The sequence below is a fragment of the Geotrypetes seraphini genome, chromosome 12, assembly GCF_902459505.1.
Source record: "Geotrypetes seraphini chromosome 12, aGeoSer1.1, whole genome shotgun sequence".
NCBI classification, from domain to species: Eukaryota; Metazoa; Chordata; class Amphibia; order Gymnophiona; family Dermophiidae; genus Geotrypetes; species Geotrypetes seraphini.
The window spans coordinates 112128004-112144898 of record NC_047095.1 but is presented as its reverse complement, the minus strand read 5'-3'; the positions used below and the strand labels follow the sequence as shown (position 1 = coordinate 112144898).

Sequence of the window (16895 nt, the reverse complement as noted above, 5' to 3'; positions counted from 1 at the left end):
TTCACATTTTACCTTGTAAACTCGCTTTAGATATTGGATAAGCGATTAAATCAAATTTGAATAAAAACTTGAATTAGTAATAAATGATTAGCATGGACACTTTTTGTGTATTATGCACTAATATAATTTAAAACACACAACGTGTACGCCTATGAGATAGAGCCTGCATAATATGTATAAGCCTGGAACCCTGGTTATTCTTCCAGGGTCCTGTTAGCTTTCATAGACACATTGAGGGTGCACTTAATATTATACAAATGATGTATAATTTTGCTTGAAACCTACCTATTTTGATTATTTCATAAGGGACAATATTGTTTATATTTATATCTGTATTAAAGAATGTCATTTAAAGAAAAATGTCTGCTTCAAGCCATTATCTGGTGAGTAAACCTATACTTTGTAATTGTAGGAGTTTGTGGTCACTAGTCTTAAGAGTATGGGGTTTATTACCCTCATGTGTGGAGATGGCACAAATGATGTTGGAGCTCTGAAACATGCTGATGTAGGTGAGTATGAAACATAGTGTTGTGGAGGGAGAGGGGGTTTCTATCAGCTCTTTTATTTTTTGTTATGTTCAAATGATTTTTATTATTTCTACCAGAACATCAAATAGAAGTTGCATACAAATCCAAAGAATAACAGTGCAAGCTCACCCCCTCCCCTCCCTCCCCTCCCTTCCCCCACCCAAAAGTCCAATGCCACTACCATGGCTGAGAGTGTAAGATAGTCCTAACAATTCAAGAGTCTACTGCGAGCATAAGGTGTGAGGTCCTGCCAGAAGCATTCCCAGGTCTGACAAAATTTGCGGCCCGGTCCACGATCTAAATCTCCCACTAGTCTCCGCTCCAGCGTCGCATGAACAATCAACAACGCTCTCCATTGAGCTTAGGAAGGTGGATCTCGGGACAGCCAGTTAGTAAGAATTGCTTTCTTCCCCATCAAAAGCACTCTAGTGACAAAAGCTGACATCCCTTTGGGTTTGGGCGCGGCTATATTATAATGTCCAAATAAAGCTTTCGGTTGTGGGAGCCAACGCCTCCGCCAAAGCTGCGTAATATAGTGCCCTGAATGTCGCCAGAACTGTTTAATTTTGGGGCAATTCCAAAGCATATGCCCCAATGAAGCGTGAGCTTGAGCACATTTTGGGCAGGAGTGAGTTGTAGTAATCCCCATCCGGGCTGCCCATTCCGGCGGGATATAAAGTTTCAAAACAATTTTTAACTGCATTTCCCAGTGGACAATATTAGGAGACACCTTCAGAATATTTTTCAGCGTCCTCTGTATCTGTTGGGCCGTTAACGTGCAGTGCAAGTCCTCAGCCCATGTTGCCGCTAAGATGTCCAAATTGGGGCCAGAGTGCCCATCCCGGATCCCCACTATGTGAAATCGAAGCGGAATCCGCTGTTGTGCAGAAAGGCTAAAGAGTTCTGAAAGAGCCTCCCTGTTATCTTCCTCAAGATGGTGCGCCGGAAGAGACTGAACGTAATGTCGGATTTGGTAAAATGCAAAAAAATCATTAGGTGGTAAAGTAAATGTCCGACGTAAGTCAGCAAAAGTTGCCAGTTTCCCCTCCTCGGAAAATAAGTGGAATGGGTATTGAAGTCCCTGCACACCCCACCTCCGGAAGGCGGTATTTTGCAGTCCAGGCTGAAAGGCTCCATTGCTTTTATTTTTTGTTAAAGAACTTGATAGGCAGCAGTGACGCAGAGGACAGAGCTAGTCGCGAGTCTTTCTGTGGCAGTGTTGTTTAAGATGAGGCCTAATCTAGACATTATTAGCAGGTCCATAGTTGTGACTATGATCTGTAAGGAAAAACCAGAAATGTAACCTCAAAATACCATTTGTCACTGGTTATTTTTTTTTTTTTATTAGGTCTTGTCATGTAATTTAATGTATCACTATGTATGGTTCTTTTTGTTGCATAGAGCGTTTTGGACCCCTGTTCGTTTACAAAAATTAGATAGCTCTAAGTCTAATAGATTTTAATAGTCTAATAGTATTAACGTAGAACAAAATCTTTTTCAGAGAAAGGAAAATGGTAAAACCAGAGGACATAATTTGAGGTTGAGGGGTGGTAGATTCAAAGGCAATGTTAGGAAATTCTACTTTACGGAGAGGGTGGTGGATGCCTGGAATGCGCTCCCGAGAGAGGTGGTGGAGAGTAAAACTGTGACTGAATTCAAAGAAGCGTGGGATGAACACAAAGGGTCTAGAATCAGAAAATAAGATTAAATATTGAACTAAGGCCAGTTACTGGGCAGACTTGCACGGTTTGTGTCTGTATATGGCCGTTTGGTGGAGGATGGGCTGGGGAGGGCTTCAATGGCTGGGAGGGTGTAGATGGGCTGGAGTAAGTCTTAACAGAGATTTCGGCAGTTGGAACCCAAGCACAGTACAGGGTAAAGCTTTGGATTCTTGCCCAGAAATAGCTAAGAAGAAAAAATTTAAAAAATTTAAATGGAATCAGGTTGGGCAGACTGGATGGACCATTCGGGTCTTTATCTGCCATCATCTACTATGTTACTATGCTGGCATTGTAATCTGGAACCAGGGACATTAGATCATCTACTTTATTATTGTCCCTTCATCAAGTTATTTTGGAATTAAATCTGGACTCAAGTAAACTCTTTATTGGAAAACCATGTTACGCTTTCATATGATACAATTTTATTTGGAATGGCTATGAGAAAGAAAAGTCAAATATCATCACATAATAATAAACTTTTATTAGTTATGACAGGGGTTGCCATTCAACGTATTACCAATAATTGGAAAAATCACAAGAATCTTAATTACACATTCTGGTGGAATTCGTTATGCCACATTTTTAAGATGGAAAGAGCAATAGCGGTACAAAAAGGGTCATATAATAACTTTGTAAAGATATGGGTGCCATTGGAAAAGTATTGTGATGAATAGACATCATTTTCTTTCCTGTTCCTTATCTTTTTCATTTTTAGTTATATCTAGCACACTCAAGGGGGAGGGTAGATTTGGGATGTAATTTAATACGATATGTTAGAATATGTTGTATAATACAGTATATTCTATTTTAGTTGAGAATGTGATGAAGGGTGGGTGGATGGGGATTTTACACTATTAGATTTTATGTGTTAGATATTATAGTGCTATATGGAAAGTACTTTTGTGATATATTTTTGTGCACTTAGGTCCTGATTCTGTATAGGACGCTCGGGAGAGGTGTCCTATTCAGAATCGGGCCTACACTAAACCCCGATTCTGTAACCGGCGTCCATGGTACAGACGCTGGTTAGAGAATCGGGTTAGATTAGACATGGCCCGCTACACTTATCGCGGCAAGGGATCTCTCTGCCGCTATAAGTATAGCGGGCCGCGGCCACCTGTCCGATTGCCGGCAGGAGGGTGCCCCCCTCCCGACACTACCGACTGCCCCCCCCCCCGACACTACCGACCGCCCCCCCCCCCCCCCCGACACTACCGATCGCTGGCAGGAGGGTTCCCAATTCCTCCTGCCGGAAGACGCACCCCCTCCGCACCCCCCCCCACACTAACAGGCCCCAAACCTCCCCCCACCAAACTAACCTTTTCTTGTTGGCCAGACAGGTCTTGCCCGTCCAGCCGGCAGGCTCGCCTCGTTGAAATGAGGCGGGCCTGCCCCTTCCCGGCCCATCCCTCCGAAGCCTAAGACCTGATTGGCCCAGGCTCTAGAAGCCTGGACCAATCATGCCTTAGGCATAGCGGGTCCGCCCATCCCCACTAAGTCTAAGGTCTGATTGGCCCAGCTACCCTGTGACAGCCTGCAGCACATCTTCCCAGTGTCTGGTCTGTTAGTAAGGCTGTCAAAGCTCAAAGGGCAGTTTGGAAGGGGTGGGGTCTAAAATTGTAGTTCTTGAGATTATATTTTGTAGCCTTGTTCCGCCACCCCAGAAATCCTAAAATAATTGTTTTTTTTAGGTCCTCGGTGGAGTTAGAGCGCGTCCATCTTGGATTTTTTTCCCATTTAGAAAATGTTACCAAAGCAGAGGGAGTGGTTCCATGTGCAAGTTGTCTGCCACTTGGATCTCTCATGAAGGAAGTAAAGGAACTGAGAGAGGAGGTGACAAGACTGAGAAGCATCCGTGAGAATGAGAGGTACATCGATGAAATGGTTCTTGAGGCGTCAAAGATTTCAAGCAGTGGGGAAGAAGAGGCTGTGCTGAGGGAAGGCAGCTGGACTCAGATTATGAAACACTGCAAGATTGATACTGTGACTCCCCCTGCCGTTGAACTGAAGAACCGGTATGCTGTCCTGGAAGTGGAGCAGATGAGAGCATCCCAAGGAGAGGAAGGACCAAAGCTTGAAATTCCAAAAATTACTAGATCTGTGACCACTAAGAGGTGTAAGGTAGTGGTAGTTGGCGATTCCCTTCTGAGGGGTACAGAAGCATCCATCTGCAGACCAGACATGATGTCACAAGAGGTATGCTGTCTGCCTGGTGCCAAAATCCAAGATGTTATGAAGAGCTTGCCAAGACTCATCAAGCCTGATGACTATTATCCATTGCTGCTCATCTACTTTGACACTAACAATACTGCCAGGTACCCTTGCGAACGTATCAAAAGTGGCTGTGGCTCTGGAAGAGAAGATGAAGCAGTCAGGTGCGTAGGTGATATTCTCATCCATCCTTCCTGTCAAGGGTAAAGGTCAGGGCAAAGAAGCTCGCATCCTGGAGTTGAATGCATGGCTACGTGGATGATGTCGTTGAGAGAGTTTTGGCTACCTGGACCACGAGATGATTTTCCAAGGGCTGCTGAGCAGGGATGGTGTGCAAATATCAAAGTAATGTCTTAGGCAGCAGGCTGGCTAATCTATTAAACAAGGCTTTAAATTAGAAGTGATGGGGCAGAGTGATCAAAGCCGCTGGATGAGTATAAGCCCTCAAGTAAGTAAATCACTGAATATCTCTACACGGATGGGAAAAGGGGAAAATGTCTGGAAAGCAGCATACACTAATGCTCAAAGTATGGAAAACAAGATTTTGGATCTAGAAACTGTGAGGGAAGATGAGTTGGATAATAGTGGCAATCACGGAGACATGGTTCACGGAGAACCGTGACTGGGATGTAGTTATACCAGACTATAATCTGTTCAGGAAAGATCATATTAAAGCCGCTCAATTGCAGGAACTGCAGGGCAAGGAAGAGGATCAATTTAGAAAGAGGGAATGGTGAATATTTACATTGATGTGATAGACGGATGTGATAGATGGAAAAAGTGGACAAAGATTTAATAGTAGACATTCAGAATATATCTAAAAAAAGGGGAAGTTTTACCAATAGGTGATTTTAACATGCTGGAAGTTGATTGGGGTATCCTTATTGTGGGGTCTTCTAGAATAGGGAGATCTTGGATTCTCTACAAGGAGAACTGTTCCAGCAGTTGGTAATGGAACCCACGCGTGATGGGGTCATACTGGACTTAGTGCTTACAAAGGGGGAAAGTGTTTCTGATGTTACAATGGGTGATCATCTGGCATCCAGTGATCACTGCATGGTACAGTTTAATATTAAGATTATAGAGAGGGCTCATCCAAAAGCAAAGGGTCTAACTGTTTGGATGGGGGAATTATGTTAAGGAATTGTTGTCTGGATGGGAACATCTGGAAGGAGTGGAAATGCTGTGGGCAAAACTGAAAGGAGTAATTGTAAGGGCAACAAACCTTTTTCTGCAGCAAGTAAGTAAAAGTAAGAGGAAAAGAAGGCTGTTTTGGTTCTCAAAAGTAGTAGCTGAGAAGGTAAGGAATAAGGAGGTTAGCTTTCATAAATTACAAAAGATCGAAGAAAGATGAATTCAGGCAAAATATCTGAAAACGTTAACAGAGGCTGGTCAAGTAGTCAGGAAAGCAAAGATGCGAATGGAAGAAAAAATAGTTGACACTAAAATGGGGAGATAAGACATTTTTTTTTTTAGATATATTAGTGATAGGAAGAAGTGAAAGAGTGGCATTGTGAGACTCAAAGGTGAAGGGGAGAAATATGGTAGAAGCTGATAAAGAAAAGGCTGAATTGCTTAACAAATATTTCTGTTCTGTGTTCATGGCTAAAGCAGGACTGCAGAAGACATGAATAGGAGTGGTAGACCCTAATTGATTTTCAGAGGGTTGTGTTCGAGAGGAGCTAGTTAAAATAAAATACAAAGTGATTGGGCTGGATGGTGTACATCTGAGGGTGCTGAAGGAATTTAGGTAATTTCTGGTGGCTCCACTAACTGACCATTTCAATGAGTTGGTAGTGCTAACAGAGTACTGGAGAAGGGTGGACGTGGTCCCTCTCTACAAAAAAATGGAAGTAAGGAAGAAGTAGGGAATTACAGTCCGGTAAGTCTGAATTCTGTGGTAAGCAAATTAACGGAAACGCCTTTAAAAGAGAGAATGGTGAAGTTTCTGGAATCCTGGATTACAGGACGGAGGCAACATGGATTCACTAGAGGTAGATCTTGTCAAACAAATCTGATTAATTTCTTTGACTGGTGACCATAGAATTGGATAGAGGATGTGCGCTAGATGTGGTATATTTAGATTTTATCAAAGCCTTTGACAGTGTTCCACACAGACGCCTAATAAATAAACTGAGTGCCCTCGGAATGGGTCCCAAAGTGACGAGCTGGGTGAAGAGCTGGTTGAGTGGAAGGCAACAGAGTGTAGTGATCAGTGGAGATCGCTCTGAGGAAAGGGATGTTACCAGTGGTGTGCCTCAAGGTTCTGTTCTTGGGCCTGTTCTTGTTAACATTTTTATAAACAATATTGCTACAGGGCTGTCGGGTAAGATTTGCCTCTGTGGATGATACTAAAATCTGCAATAGAGTAGACACCCAGGATGGTGTGAATAACATGAAGAAAGACCAGGCAAAACTTGAAGAATGGTCTGAAATTTGGCAGCTAAAATTTAATGCTAAGAAATGCAAGGTCATGGTACAGTTTAGAGGGTGAAGAACTTATGTTCATGACAGAAGAGTAGGACTTGGGTGTTATGGTATGTGATGATATTAAGGTGGCCAAATAGGTTAAAAATGTGACGTGAAAGCTAAAAGGATGCTAGGGTGCATAGGGAGAAGTATGGCCAGTAGGGAAAAGGAGGTATTGATGCCCCTGTATAAGACTTTAGTGAGACCTCATTTAGAATATTGTGTGCAATTCTGGAGGCCACACCTTGAAAAAGATATAACAAGGGTGGAGTTTGTCCAAAGGAAGGCTACAATGGTGCATGGTCTTCGTCATAAGGTGTATGGAGACAGACTTAAAGATCTCAATATGTATTCTTTGGAGGAAAGGTGGGAGAGGGGAGATATAGAGACATTTAAATACCTACATGATGTAAATGTGCATGAGCCGAGTCTTTCAATTGAAAGAAAGCTCTGAAATGAGAGGGTATAGGATGAATTTAAGAGATGATAGGCTCGGGAGTAATCTAAGGAAATACTTTTTTACAGAAAGGGTGGTAGATGTGTGGAACAGTCTCCCGGAAGAGGTGGTGGAGACAGAGACTGTGTCTGAATTCAAGAAAGCCTGGGATAGGCATGTGGGATCTCTTAGAAAGAGAAAGAGATAATGGCTACTGCGGATGGGCAAACTGGATAGGCCATTTGGCCTTTATCTGCCGTCATGTTTCTACGAATTCTAAGTTCTCAAACTTCTTCAAAAAGCCTCATTTTTTATTCAAACCACCAGGGATGGAGTTCTCATGCTCAAGTGATATGAATTCATGCGAAGCTTGTACCAGTTGGGCACCCAGAGAGCACTTTTATGACTCATGTTCAACCGCGCACGCCGGGGAGGTGGGAACCTCAGGTTTAGTCTCTGCAGGGTGCGGATGCTGGTGATGGGAAAGGCAGGAATCAGAATTTTCAGGAATGGGGCAGGTTTGTCAACCACTGGGAAATTAATAAATAATTTTGATGACATACTGATTAGCTATCACTTACCTGGAACCTTGCCTTTTCTTTCCTAGCATTTAAATCACCAAAGGCTCCCTCCTTTGCTCATCAAACTCCAAAAAAGAAATCCTCCTTCTCCTTGGCTGGCTTGCTGTAATTTGAAATGTAAACCTTTTCTTAAATATTTGCAATCTTCGACGAAGTGAGTCAGACAAAGCTTTGATTTTATAGATATTATGGTTGTCTTGTGCAGCTATGTCACGATGTTTAGAAACTGCTTAGATATCATTTTAGGTTACATTTACTCAGGGCATGAGAGCTATTAGAAAGCCTGCCTTTAGAGAAGTAAAGTAAGAATTGAGTTGCTCTTTGTCCAAAGATCTAAAATAAGATTGTTATCAGGTTTCAGAACTGTCTTTTAGTAAATAAAGGAAGCTCTATCCCTGTTTATAACAGTGAAGACCCTAGGCCTTCACAGACAGACCACTCAACTCTCCTTATGCTGGTTCAAACATTATGAGTTAATAATCAAATGGTAGCTTACAGGAACAAATCACACAGCATATAGAGTGATAGAGCATACACCAGGCTGGCCAGACTGATGGAGAACTTCCAAAGAGTTCTGAAGCTCTGGTCCCGGGAGCCCTCTTTTATAGGACTCTTGACAGTTCTGGCCCACCTTGATGCATGTTACATTTCACATTTACATTGGTTAATCATATTTATTATCTCATTTATTAATCTATTGATTGATTAACATAATGAGTTATACTGTGTGACCACACCCCTTATGATCTAATCCTACCCTGTGTCCCAATAAATGTCCTGTTAATATACCAAGCCCCCCCTTCCGAGCACCTGGCCTAACGGGGTTTTTTTTAGCGCAGTTTCTTGGTGAGTTTCTTACACCAATTTCAGTGTCTTCCTTTCCAGCTGTGTTTTCTGGTTGACCTTTCCTTCAAGAAAGCAGAAGTGTCTTTCAGAGCTGGCAGTTTGTTAGTCAGAGTCCATTTTTACTTTTTCAGCATCCATTTTAGACTCCATCCGATTTGGCCTATTTCTGCTTAAATGGGGGAAATTTCAGGGGTCTTCAGCTGGTCTCTTCTACACAGGACTTCTATACCCTTCCTCAACAGGGACGATTAATGATGTTGTTTAGACATGTCTATGTTAGAGGTCATAATCGCAGGGAAACAAGATTTTATGTATGTGATATGGAAACCACATAGTTGTATTTTTAAATAAATAATGCTTAAGCATTTGTTAAGGAATACAGACATTTTTGCCTTGTACTTCCTATTATTTCATTTTATGCAATGGTTTGCTGTGCATAGAACGAGTTTAGTTCTCCAATCTTTCTCCCTGCAGTTCACGTTTTGGTCTTTCAGGGGTGGCACTTCTGGCCAATGCTCCCGAGAGACTTCCAGAGAGGAAACGGAAAGCGCGAGAAGTACAAAATGACGGGAGAGCAGCAGGGTCCACGCTGGGAAGCAGCACTGTGAAGCCAAACTCTCGAGCCGCAAAGCAGCGCCTCATGTCTCAGCGAGAGGAGCAGTTAGCTGTTCAGCGGGTGTGTTTTAGATTTTAATTAAAAGTATCAAACCTAGAATCTTTAAAAAATGACGGGCTGCTAGCGCAGCTATTCTGGTAGCAAATTTAAATGAGGTTGGCAGAGAGTAGCAAAGACTCGCTAAATTTGCAAGTGCCCATCGCTGATGATAGCGATGGACACATGCGCAGAAAAAAAACACAAAATAACCCCCCCAAAAAAACAGAACAACAGTAGGAGAGATGTTCAATCTCTCCTGCTGCCAACCCCACCCCCCTTGCAGTGGGAGAGATGTCCACTTGCTCCCGCTGCCAAGCAACCCCCACCCCTCCCCGCAGTGTGAGAGCTGCCCATTCTCTCCCGCTGCATCACAACACCCCACTGCACTGGGAGAGATGCCCATTCTCTCCCGCTGCCACACAACACCCCCCCACCCCTGCCTACAGCCCTTCTCCCATGTACCTTTAATTAGATAGCTGACCGGCCTCCCTCCGGCCTGCTGGCCCCCCTCTTCCAAAATGAGCCTTCTCTTCCCCAGTGCATCCTGGGATGCACCAGGGAGGGACCTGAGGCTATGATTGGCCCAGGTTGTAGGCGGGGCCTTATGCGTCCAGGCTAATCAGAGCCTCCTACGGGGAGAGAGGTCAGAGGTGGGGGGATGTTGTGATGCAGCGGGAAAGAGTGGGCATCTGTTCCACTGCAGAGGGCGGTTTTGTGTGGCAGTGGGAGAGAATGGGCATCTCTCCTGCTGCAGAGGGGATGTTGTGTGGCAGCGGGAAGCAGAGGCCATTTTAGGAAGCAGAGGCCATTCATTTTTTATTTTTTTTCTTCAAATTTTGTTTATTAAAAATGGCAAACGGTCCAGACAAGCGGCACATAATAACTATGGTAAAATCCAGTGCAACACTTTATATCTCTGTCTTCACAATATCAATTATGTAGTGACATCCGGTGTAGGAAATCTTTTAATAGGAAAGTTGTCTAAATAGTTTATTGATGATTAATTCTAGCCAACTCAGTTTTAAATATGTGTAATATTTTATTGCATTTGTTGTTAACTGGAGTTTTTCTTCCATGAAAACTGCATAATAGGAAAGAATCAACCAGGTTTTGAAGGATCTGGAAGAGGACCAGACACCAGTTGTTAAACTAGGTGACGCCAGTATTGCTGCTCCCTTCACATCAAAGCTGTCATCAATCCAGTGCAGTAAGTATTTGGGCCTACAAATGTGCTGTCCATGTGTGAGTGATATTGTAGTGCACTTCTGGGGAAATGTATCTTGTGATATGTTTTTCAAAAGCCAACAAAATAGATGTAGTACACAGTTTATCAAAACCAGAAAGGTTCCTTCTTTAAATGTGACTATAAGGAAATATTATATCTAGAGAAAGATTCGGGATCAAAATTCTTACAACAGAAGCTGGAACATTAGTAATGCATCATCTGTATAATGTGGTAGTTTATGGTCCTGTCCCCAAATCTCCATCAGTATTTTTCCGAATGTTATACTTGTATTCCACCAGCTCCCAGCCGTGGTCCAAAGTGGATAATACAAACAAAACAGAAAAGAGTAAAATAAAAGAGAGTTCATGATATATTAAATACCTTTAAATAAATAGATTTTCTAGTCCCACTCTAAGTTACGCTGTAAGACCAATTGAAGCGCGATCAGACCATGCTGGAAGAGCAAGGCCTCACTGTACCTCAGAGGCACTTTATTTATCTGACCTTGTTGACGGTTAAACGAACGATCTTCCAATATTGGACCCAGGAAGGGACTATTCCCTTGGAAAGATGGCTAAGTCAGATGTCTGAGCTGGCACGTTTTGAACTTTGCTATCACCCTGAGGTGTTGGCCTACTTGGCTTAGTGGAGGGTGTTTCTGCGGTTACCTCTAATCTCCCGACTTGGGGGTGGGGGGGAGAGACTGAATGGGGAGTGTATGTGGAGTATGTATGATTTTTTTGTCTGGTTTGCGTTGTCTGGTGTGCATGTTGCCCCTCGCATAGGGGATTCTTGGGGATAGGCGTACCACATTGAAAAATTTGTAGGGCTGACAGGGGAAGCGGGCTGTCCTTGTCCTTAGATAGTCCTGCATATTATCCCAGGACAAGCAGGCATGATATTCTCACATGTGGGTGACGTCATCTACGGAGCCCCGATGCGGACAGCATTTCAAGCAAACTTGATTGAAGATTCAAGCTTGCTGGCTGCACCACGCATGTGTGCCTCCTGCTCCACTAGAGGGCACATCCCCTCCAGTTCGATTTTTTCCACTGTGCTAATAAGACACGTTTTTTCTTAGCGCTGCCCCAGTGCCTTCTTTGCACCGCGATTTATTATATTTTTTCTTTTTTCGTCGCTAAAAGTCACGGTGCGTAACAAATTTTTTCTTTCTTCCTGCTCATCGCGCTTTTCGCGCCCTTTTTCTCGCGATCCGGGGGCTCCCGGATCGCCGCGACCACAAGGCCTGATTGGCCGCGACCGCCTGGATGTCCCGGCCCATTACGGGCTTTAAAAAGTGCACTGGGTGCGAGTGTCTTCTATCTCTCACAGACCCGCATCGCTGGTGCATCCTTTGCCTGGGGGCCAATCATCCAACAGAAACTTGCCCCCGGTGTGCTACCTTCCAACAGCGGGCGCTCCGACGACGACGGGCCCGCATGGCGGAACTATTTGCTACCGACCAACCCTCGGCCTCGATCTCGGCCTAGAGTACATCGGCCCCGCCTCGGGACTCGACTTCGAAGGCCTCGAGCTCTCAGAAGTCCTCTGCCCCGGGTAAGTCCCCTTTTCCTTCCTCAGGTTCCACATCGTCGAAGAAGCCAACCTCGGGGACAATGGCCGGACAGAGTGGGAAGTCCTTACCCACAGCCCCGGCGAAAACCCCGAATACCTCGGGACGTGCCTCCACCACTCGGGAATGCTCCGAAGCGAGATCGCCCCCGGTGGAGAGCACAGCGGTCTTGGACATGCCATCGATGCTGTCCGTGCCAGTATTCCAGGAACTGCTCCGGGCAATGATCACAACGGAGCTATCCGCTGCCATGGCTCACCTTCAACCGGCCTCGACCTCGCACGCGCCGGACCAGCCTGAGCAACGCGCCGAGACCCCTCAAGGTAAAGCGCGCCGTTCTCGTCGCCTCTCCTCTTCATCGGATTCCTCTCCGAGGCATTTGAGGCGCACGTCCCTGGCGGAGCGCCGCGGGGTGAAACGAAAATTGAGACACCTCTCTAAGAAAGCCCGGAGTTCCCCTCCGGCTCGAGGGCACACCCCCTCGACTCGATCGGGGGGGGCCGCTAAGGGTTACCGAGCTATCTCTCACCAACCCACAGCTCCTATTGACTCCCCCTCGGTCCGGGGCTCCGGTCCGAGGCCCAAGGCTTTCGCCGAGGGAGTCCGAGGAGGTATCCCCGACCAGACATCGGTTGGTACCCAGAACCCTGGCGTCGTCCCCGAGGGGCTTCCCGAGACGACGCAGGTCCTCCACCCTGGAACGCTTCCACAGCGCGTCTCCGGTATCGGACCGAGGGTCTGAGCGAGAACCCCGCTATTCGAGGGAGGCTTCTCCTTCCTTCTCGGCCAAACGGAGGTCTCGGTCACCGTCCCCGCAAGGGGCCACGGGACCCCATCGACCATCCTTCACGAGGTTCGTCCAGGACATGGGACGTGCCCTTGACTTGGACTTACAATCTGACTCAAGGTACTCCAAGGAATACCTGGCGGAGCTGGATATGCCTTCCCCGCCCCAAGAGTCCCTCCGGCTACCACTGAACCCGGTACTCGGGCAGACCCTTATCAGGAACCTCGAAACTCCTTACATGGTGACGGCGGTCCCATCTAAAATGGAGTCTAAGTACCGGACGGTACCTTACCCGGGGTTTGAGCAACCACAGCTGTCCCACCAATCCTTACTGGTGGAGTCTTCTCTAAAAAAAGCTCACCCCTCTAGGGTGTCCGCGGCGGTCCCTCCTGGACGCGAAGGCCGGACACTGGACAAATTCGGACGCCGGTTGTATCAGAACTCTATGATGACCGCTAGAGTCCTGAACTACACCTTTACTTTTTCCTCCTACCTCAAGCACCTCATTGGGCGGCTTGCCTCCTTCTCGGAGAGCTTACCCACCCCTCGCCAGACAGAGTTCGGCCTCCTCCTCGAGGATTTTTCCAACCTCAGACTGCACTTGTTCCATGCCGCTTATGACGGCTTTGAACTGTCTTCCAGGGTCGCAGCCTTTGCGGTGGCCATGCGCCGGCTGGCATGGCTACGACTCGTCGATATGGACCCTAACCTGCAAGATCGGTTAGCCAACCTCCCTTGCATCGGGAAGGAGCTCTTCGACGACACCATCGAGGCTGCTACAAAACGGTTGTCGTAACACGAACGTTCCTTCGCGTCTCTTGTCCGGCAGAAGCCTAAACCACAGGCCTCTCGCCCTTTCCGGGGATTACCTCGCCACTACCCCCAGAAGTCCACACCGGCCTTTTCCAGACCACCGCCGCGACACCCCCAGGCTCACTCTAGGGCTCCACCAAAGTCACAGCCCACGGCGCAGGCGAAGCCGTCTCCGTCCTTTTGACGGAATGAGCGGACGGGGGTGGGCCCCCTCCGCACCTCCACCGGGCCTCCTCCCCATCGGGGGCCGCCTACGAGCCTACTACCCTCGCTGGAAAGCCATCATGTCGGACTCATGGGTCCTTGGCGTGATCTCATCAGGGTACTCGCTCAACTTTCGGGAGGTACCCCTCGACAGCCCACCGAGTGCGTGTCCTCCAAATTGAGCGCAGTTGCCCCTCCTCCGCCTGCGGGCGGTGGAGCCGGTCCCCCAAAATCAAAGGGGCCAAGGGTTTTACTCCCGCTACTTCCTGGTACCGAAGAAGACGGGAGACCTGCCCCGATCCTGGACTTAAGGCGCCTGAACAAGTTTCTGGTACGGGAAAAGTTTCGGATGCTTTCCCTTCCAATCCTTTACCCCTTGATCAGCGAAGGCGATTGGCTCTGCTCCCTCGATCTGAAGGAGGCCTACACCCATGTTCCGGTGCACCCTGCTTGCCGCAGGTTCCTGCGCTTTCAGGTGGGGGACCTCCACCTGCAATATCGGGTCCTCCCCTTCGGCCTGTCCTCGTCCCCCCGAGTCTTCACGAAGTGCCTCGTAGTAGTCGCGGCTACCTTGCGCTCCCAAGGTCTGCAGGTATTCCCCTACCTGGACGATTGGTTGATCAAAGCCTTGACCAGGGAGGGGGTTATCTCAGCGACCCAACAGACTATTACTGCGCTTCAGTGTCTGGGGTTTGAGATAAACTTCCCAAAATCCCAGCTATGCCCCTCTCAGTCCTTACAATTCATCGGGGCCGTGCTGGACACGGTCCGTCTGAGTTCCTTCCTTCCTCCTCAGCGTCGGGAGGCGTTGGTAAATCTGAGCCGACAAGTCTCGAGATCGATCACCGTCTCGGCACGACAGATGATGACGCTCCTCGGCCATATGGCCTCCACAGTCCACGTTACCCCACTTGCCCACCTCCATCTGCGGTTACCACAGTGGACCGTGGCATCACAATGGCGACAGGATTGGGACCCGATCTACCGCCACGTGACAGTGACTCCTTCCTTGCTAAGATCTCTCCGTTGGTGGGCCGACTATTCGAATCTTTCCAAGGGTTTGCTCTTTCTCGCCCCGCCACACCACAAGGTCCTAACCATGGACTCGTCGGAGTACGCTTGGGGGGCTCATGTAGACGGTCTACACACGCAAGGCCTGTGGACCACAGAGGACCGTCACTGTCACATCAACGTGCTGGAGCTTCGGGCCATTTACCTCGCTGCGGTGGCCTTTCAGCATCTGCTTCACGACCGGGTGGTTCTCGTCTGCATGGACAACCAGGTGGCGATGTACTACGTAAACAAGCAAAGAAGGACGGGATCTTGGCCCCTCTGCCAGGAGGCCTTACGGCTCTGGAAGTGGGCGGTCTCCCTAAACATCTCCCTTCGAGCGGTTTACATCCAAGGGGAACAAAACTGCCTGGCGGACAGGCTCAGCCGCCTCCTCCAGCCACACGAGTGGTCCCTGCACTCTCAGGTGCTGCGACAGGTGTTCGACCGTGGGGGACTCCCCAGATAGATCTGTTCGCCTCCCCCGACAATCAAAAACTGCCTCTCTTCTGTTCAAGGATATACTCCCTGGACCGTCTCAAGGCCGATGCCTTCCTCCTAGATTGGGAGGGAAAGTTCCTCTATGCGTTCCCGCCGTTTCCTCTGATTCTGAGGACGCTGGTCCATCTAAAATCTCTGAGGGCCACTCTGATATTGATCGCTCCTTGATGGCCCCGCCAGCCTTGGTTCTCCCTACTACTTCAACTCAGTGTCAGGGAACCTCTGCTTCTACCTGTCTTTCCCTCTCTGCTATCTCAGAGTCGGGGTTCACTGTTACATCCCAATCTTCAGTCTCTTCATCTGACTGCTTGGTTTCTTTCCCCTTGACTTCCTTCCCTGTATCTCAGTCGGCCAGGGAAGTGTTGGAGGCTTCTCGGAAGGTCTCGACTAGACTCTGCTATTCTCAGAAGTGGACTAGATTCTCGTCCTGGTGCTCCTCTCACCGCCAGGACCCGGTGTCGGTCCCTGTGTCCTTGGTTCTGGAGTATTTACTCCATTTATCTCACTCTGGCCTGAAGACCAATTCCATTCGAGTCCATCTCAGCGCCATTGCTGCCTTTCATCAGCCCCTGGAAGGGAAGGCTCTTTCACTCCATCCCTTAGTTTCCCGTTTCATGAAGGGACTCCTGAATGTTCATCCTCCCCTCAAACCGCCTCTGGTGGTTTGGGATCTCAATGTGGTTCTAGCTCAACTGATGAAACCTCCATTTGAGCCTATGGATAAGTGTCATCTTAAGTTCCTCACTTGGAAAGTGATCTTCCTACTCGCTCTCACTTCTGCTCGGAGGGTTAGCGAGCTGCAGGCCTTGGTGGCGGACCCACCTTTCACGGTATTCCACCATGACAAGGTGGTCCTCCGCACTCACCCTAAGTTTTTGCCTAAGGTGGTGTCTGATTTTCACCTCAACCAGTCCATTGTTCTACCTGTGTTCTTCCCCAAGCCCCACTCTCATCCCGGAGAGGTGGCGCTTCACACTCTCGACTGCAAGCGGGCGTTGGCCTTCTACCTCCAACGCACCCAGTCTCATCGGACGGCCCCCCAGTTGTTTTTGTCCTTCGACCCTAAACAGGTTGGGGCGCCCAGTTTCCAAGCGCACCCTGTCCAATTGGTTAGCTGCTTGTATTTCCTTCTGCTACGCTCAGGCTGGTCTCGCGCTGTACGGTCGAGTTACGGGACATAAGGTCCGAGCGATGGCAGCTTCGATAGCTTTCCTCAGGTCCACGCCTATCAAGGATATCTGCAAGGCTGCCACGTGGTCTTCGGTTCATACTTTCACCTCACACTACTGCCTGGAT

General features: G+C 47.7%; 2 protein-coding genes across 2 annotated transcripts in view; one reads left to right on the top strand and one right to left on the bottom strand.

Moving 5' to 3' along the window:
* Positions 1 to 16895, bottom strand: part of LOC117346462 (cytochrome P450 4F22-like) — a 177421-nt gene that overhangs the window by 63811 nt on the left and 96715 nt on the right. The window lies entirely within an intron of this gene.
* ATP13A1 (ATPase 13A1) overlaps positions 1 to 16895 on the top strand; it is a 149078-nt gene that overhangs the window by 114863 nt on the left and 17320 nt on the right. Inside the window, exons 19-21 of the mRNA XM_033916037.1 lie at positions 413 to 509; positions 9286 to 9467; positions 10539 to 10653. Coding sequence (XP_033771928.1) covers positions 413 to 509; positions 9286 to 9467; positions 10539 to 10653 — 394 coding nt within the window. The remainder of the gene's footprint in view (positions 1 to 412; positions 510 to 9285; positions 9468 to 10538; positions 10654 to 16895) is intronic.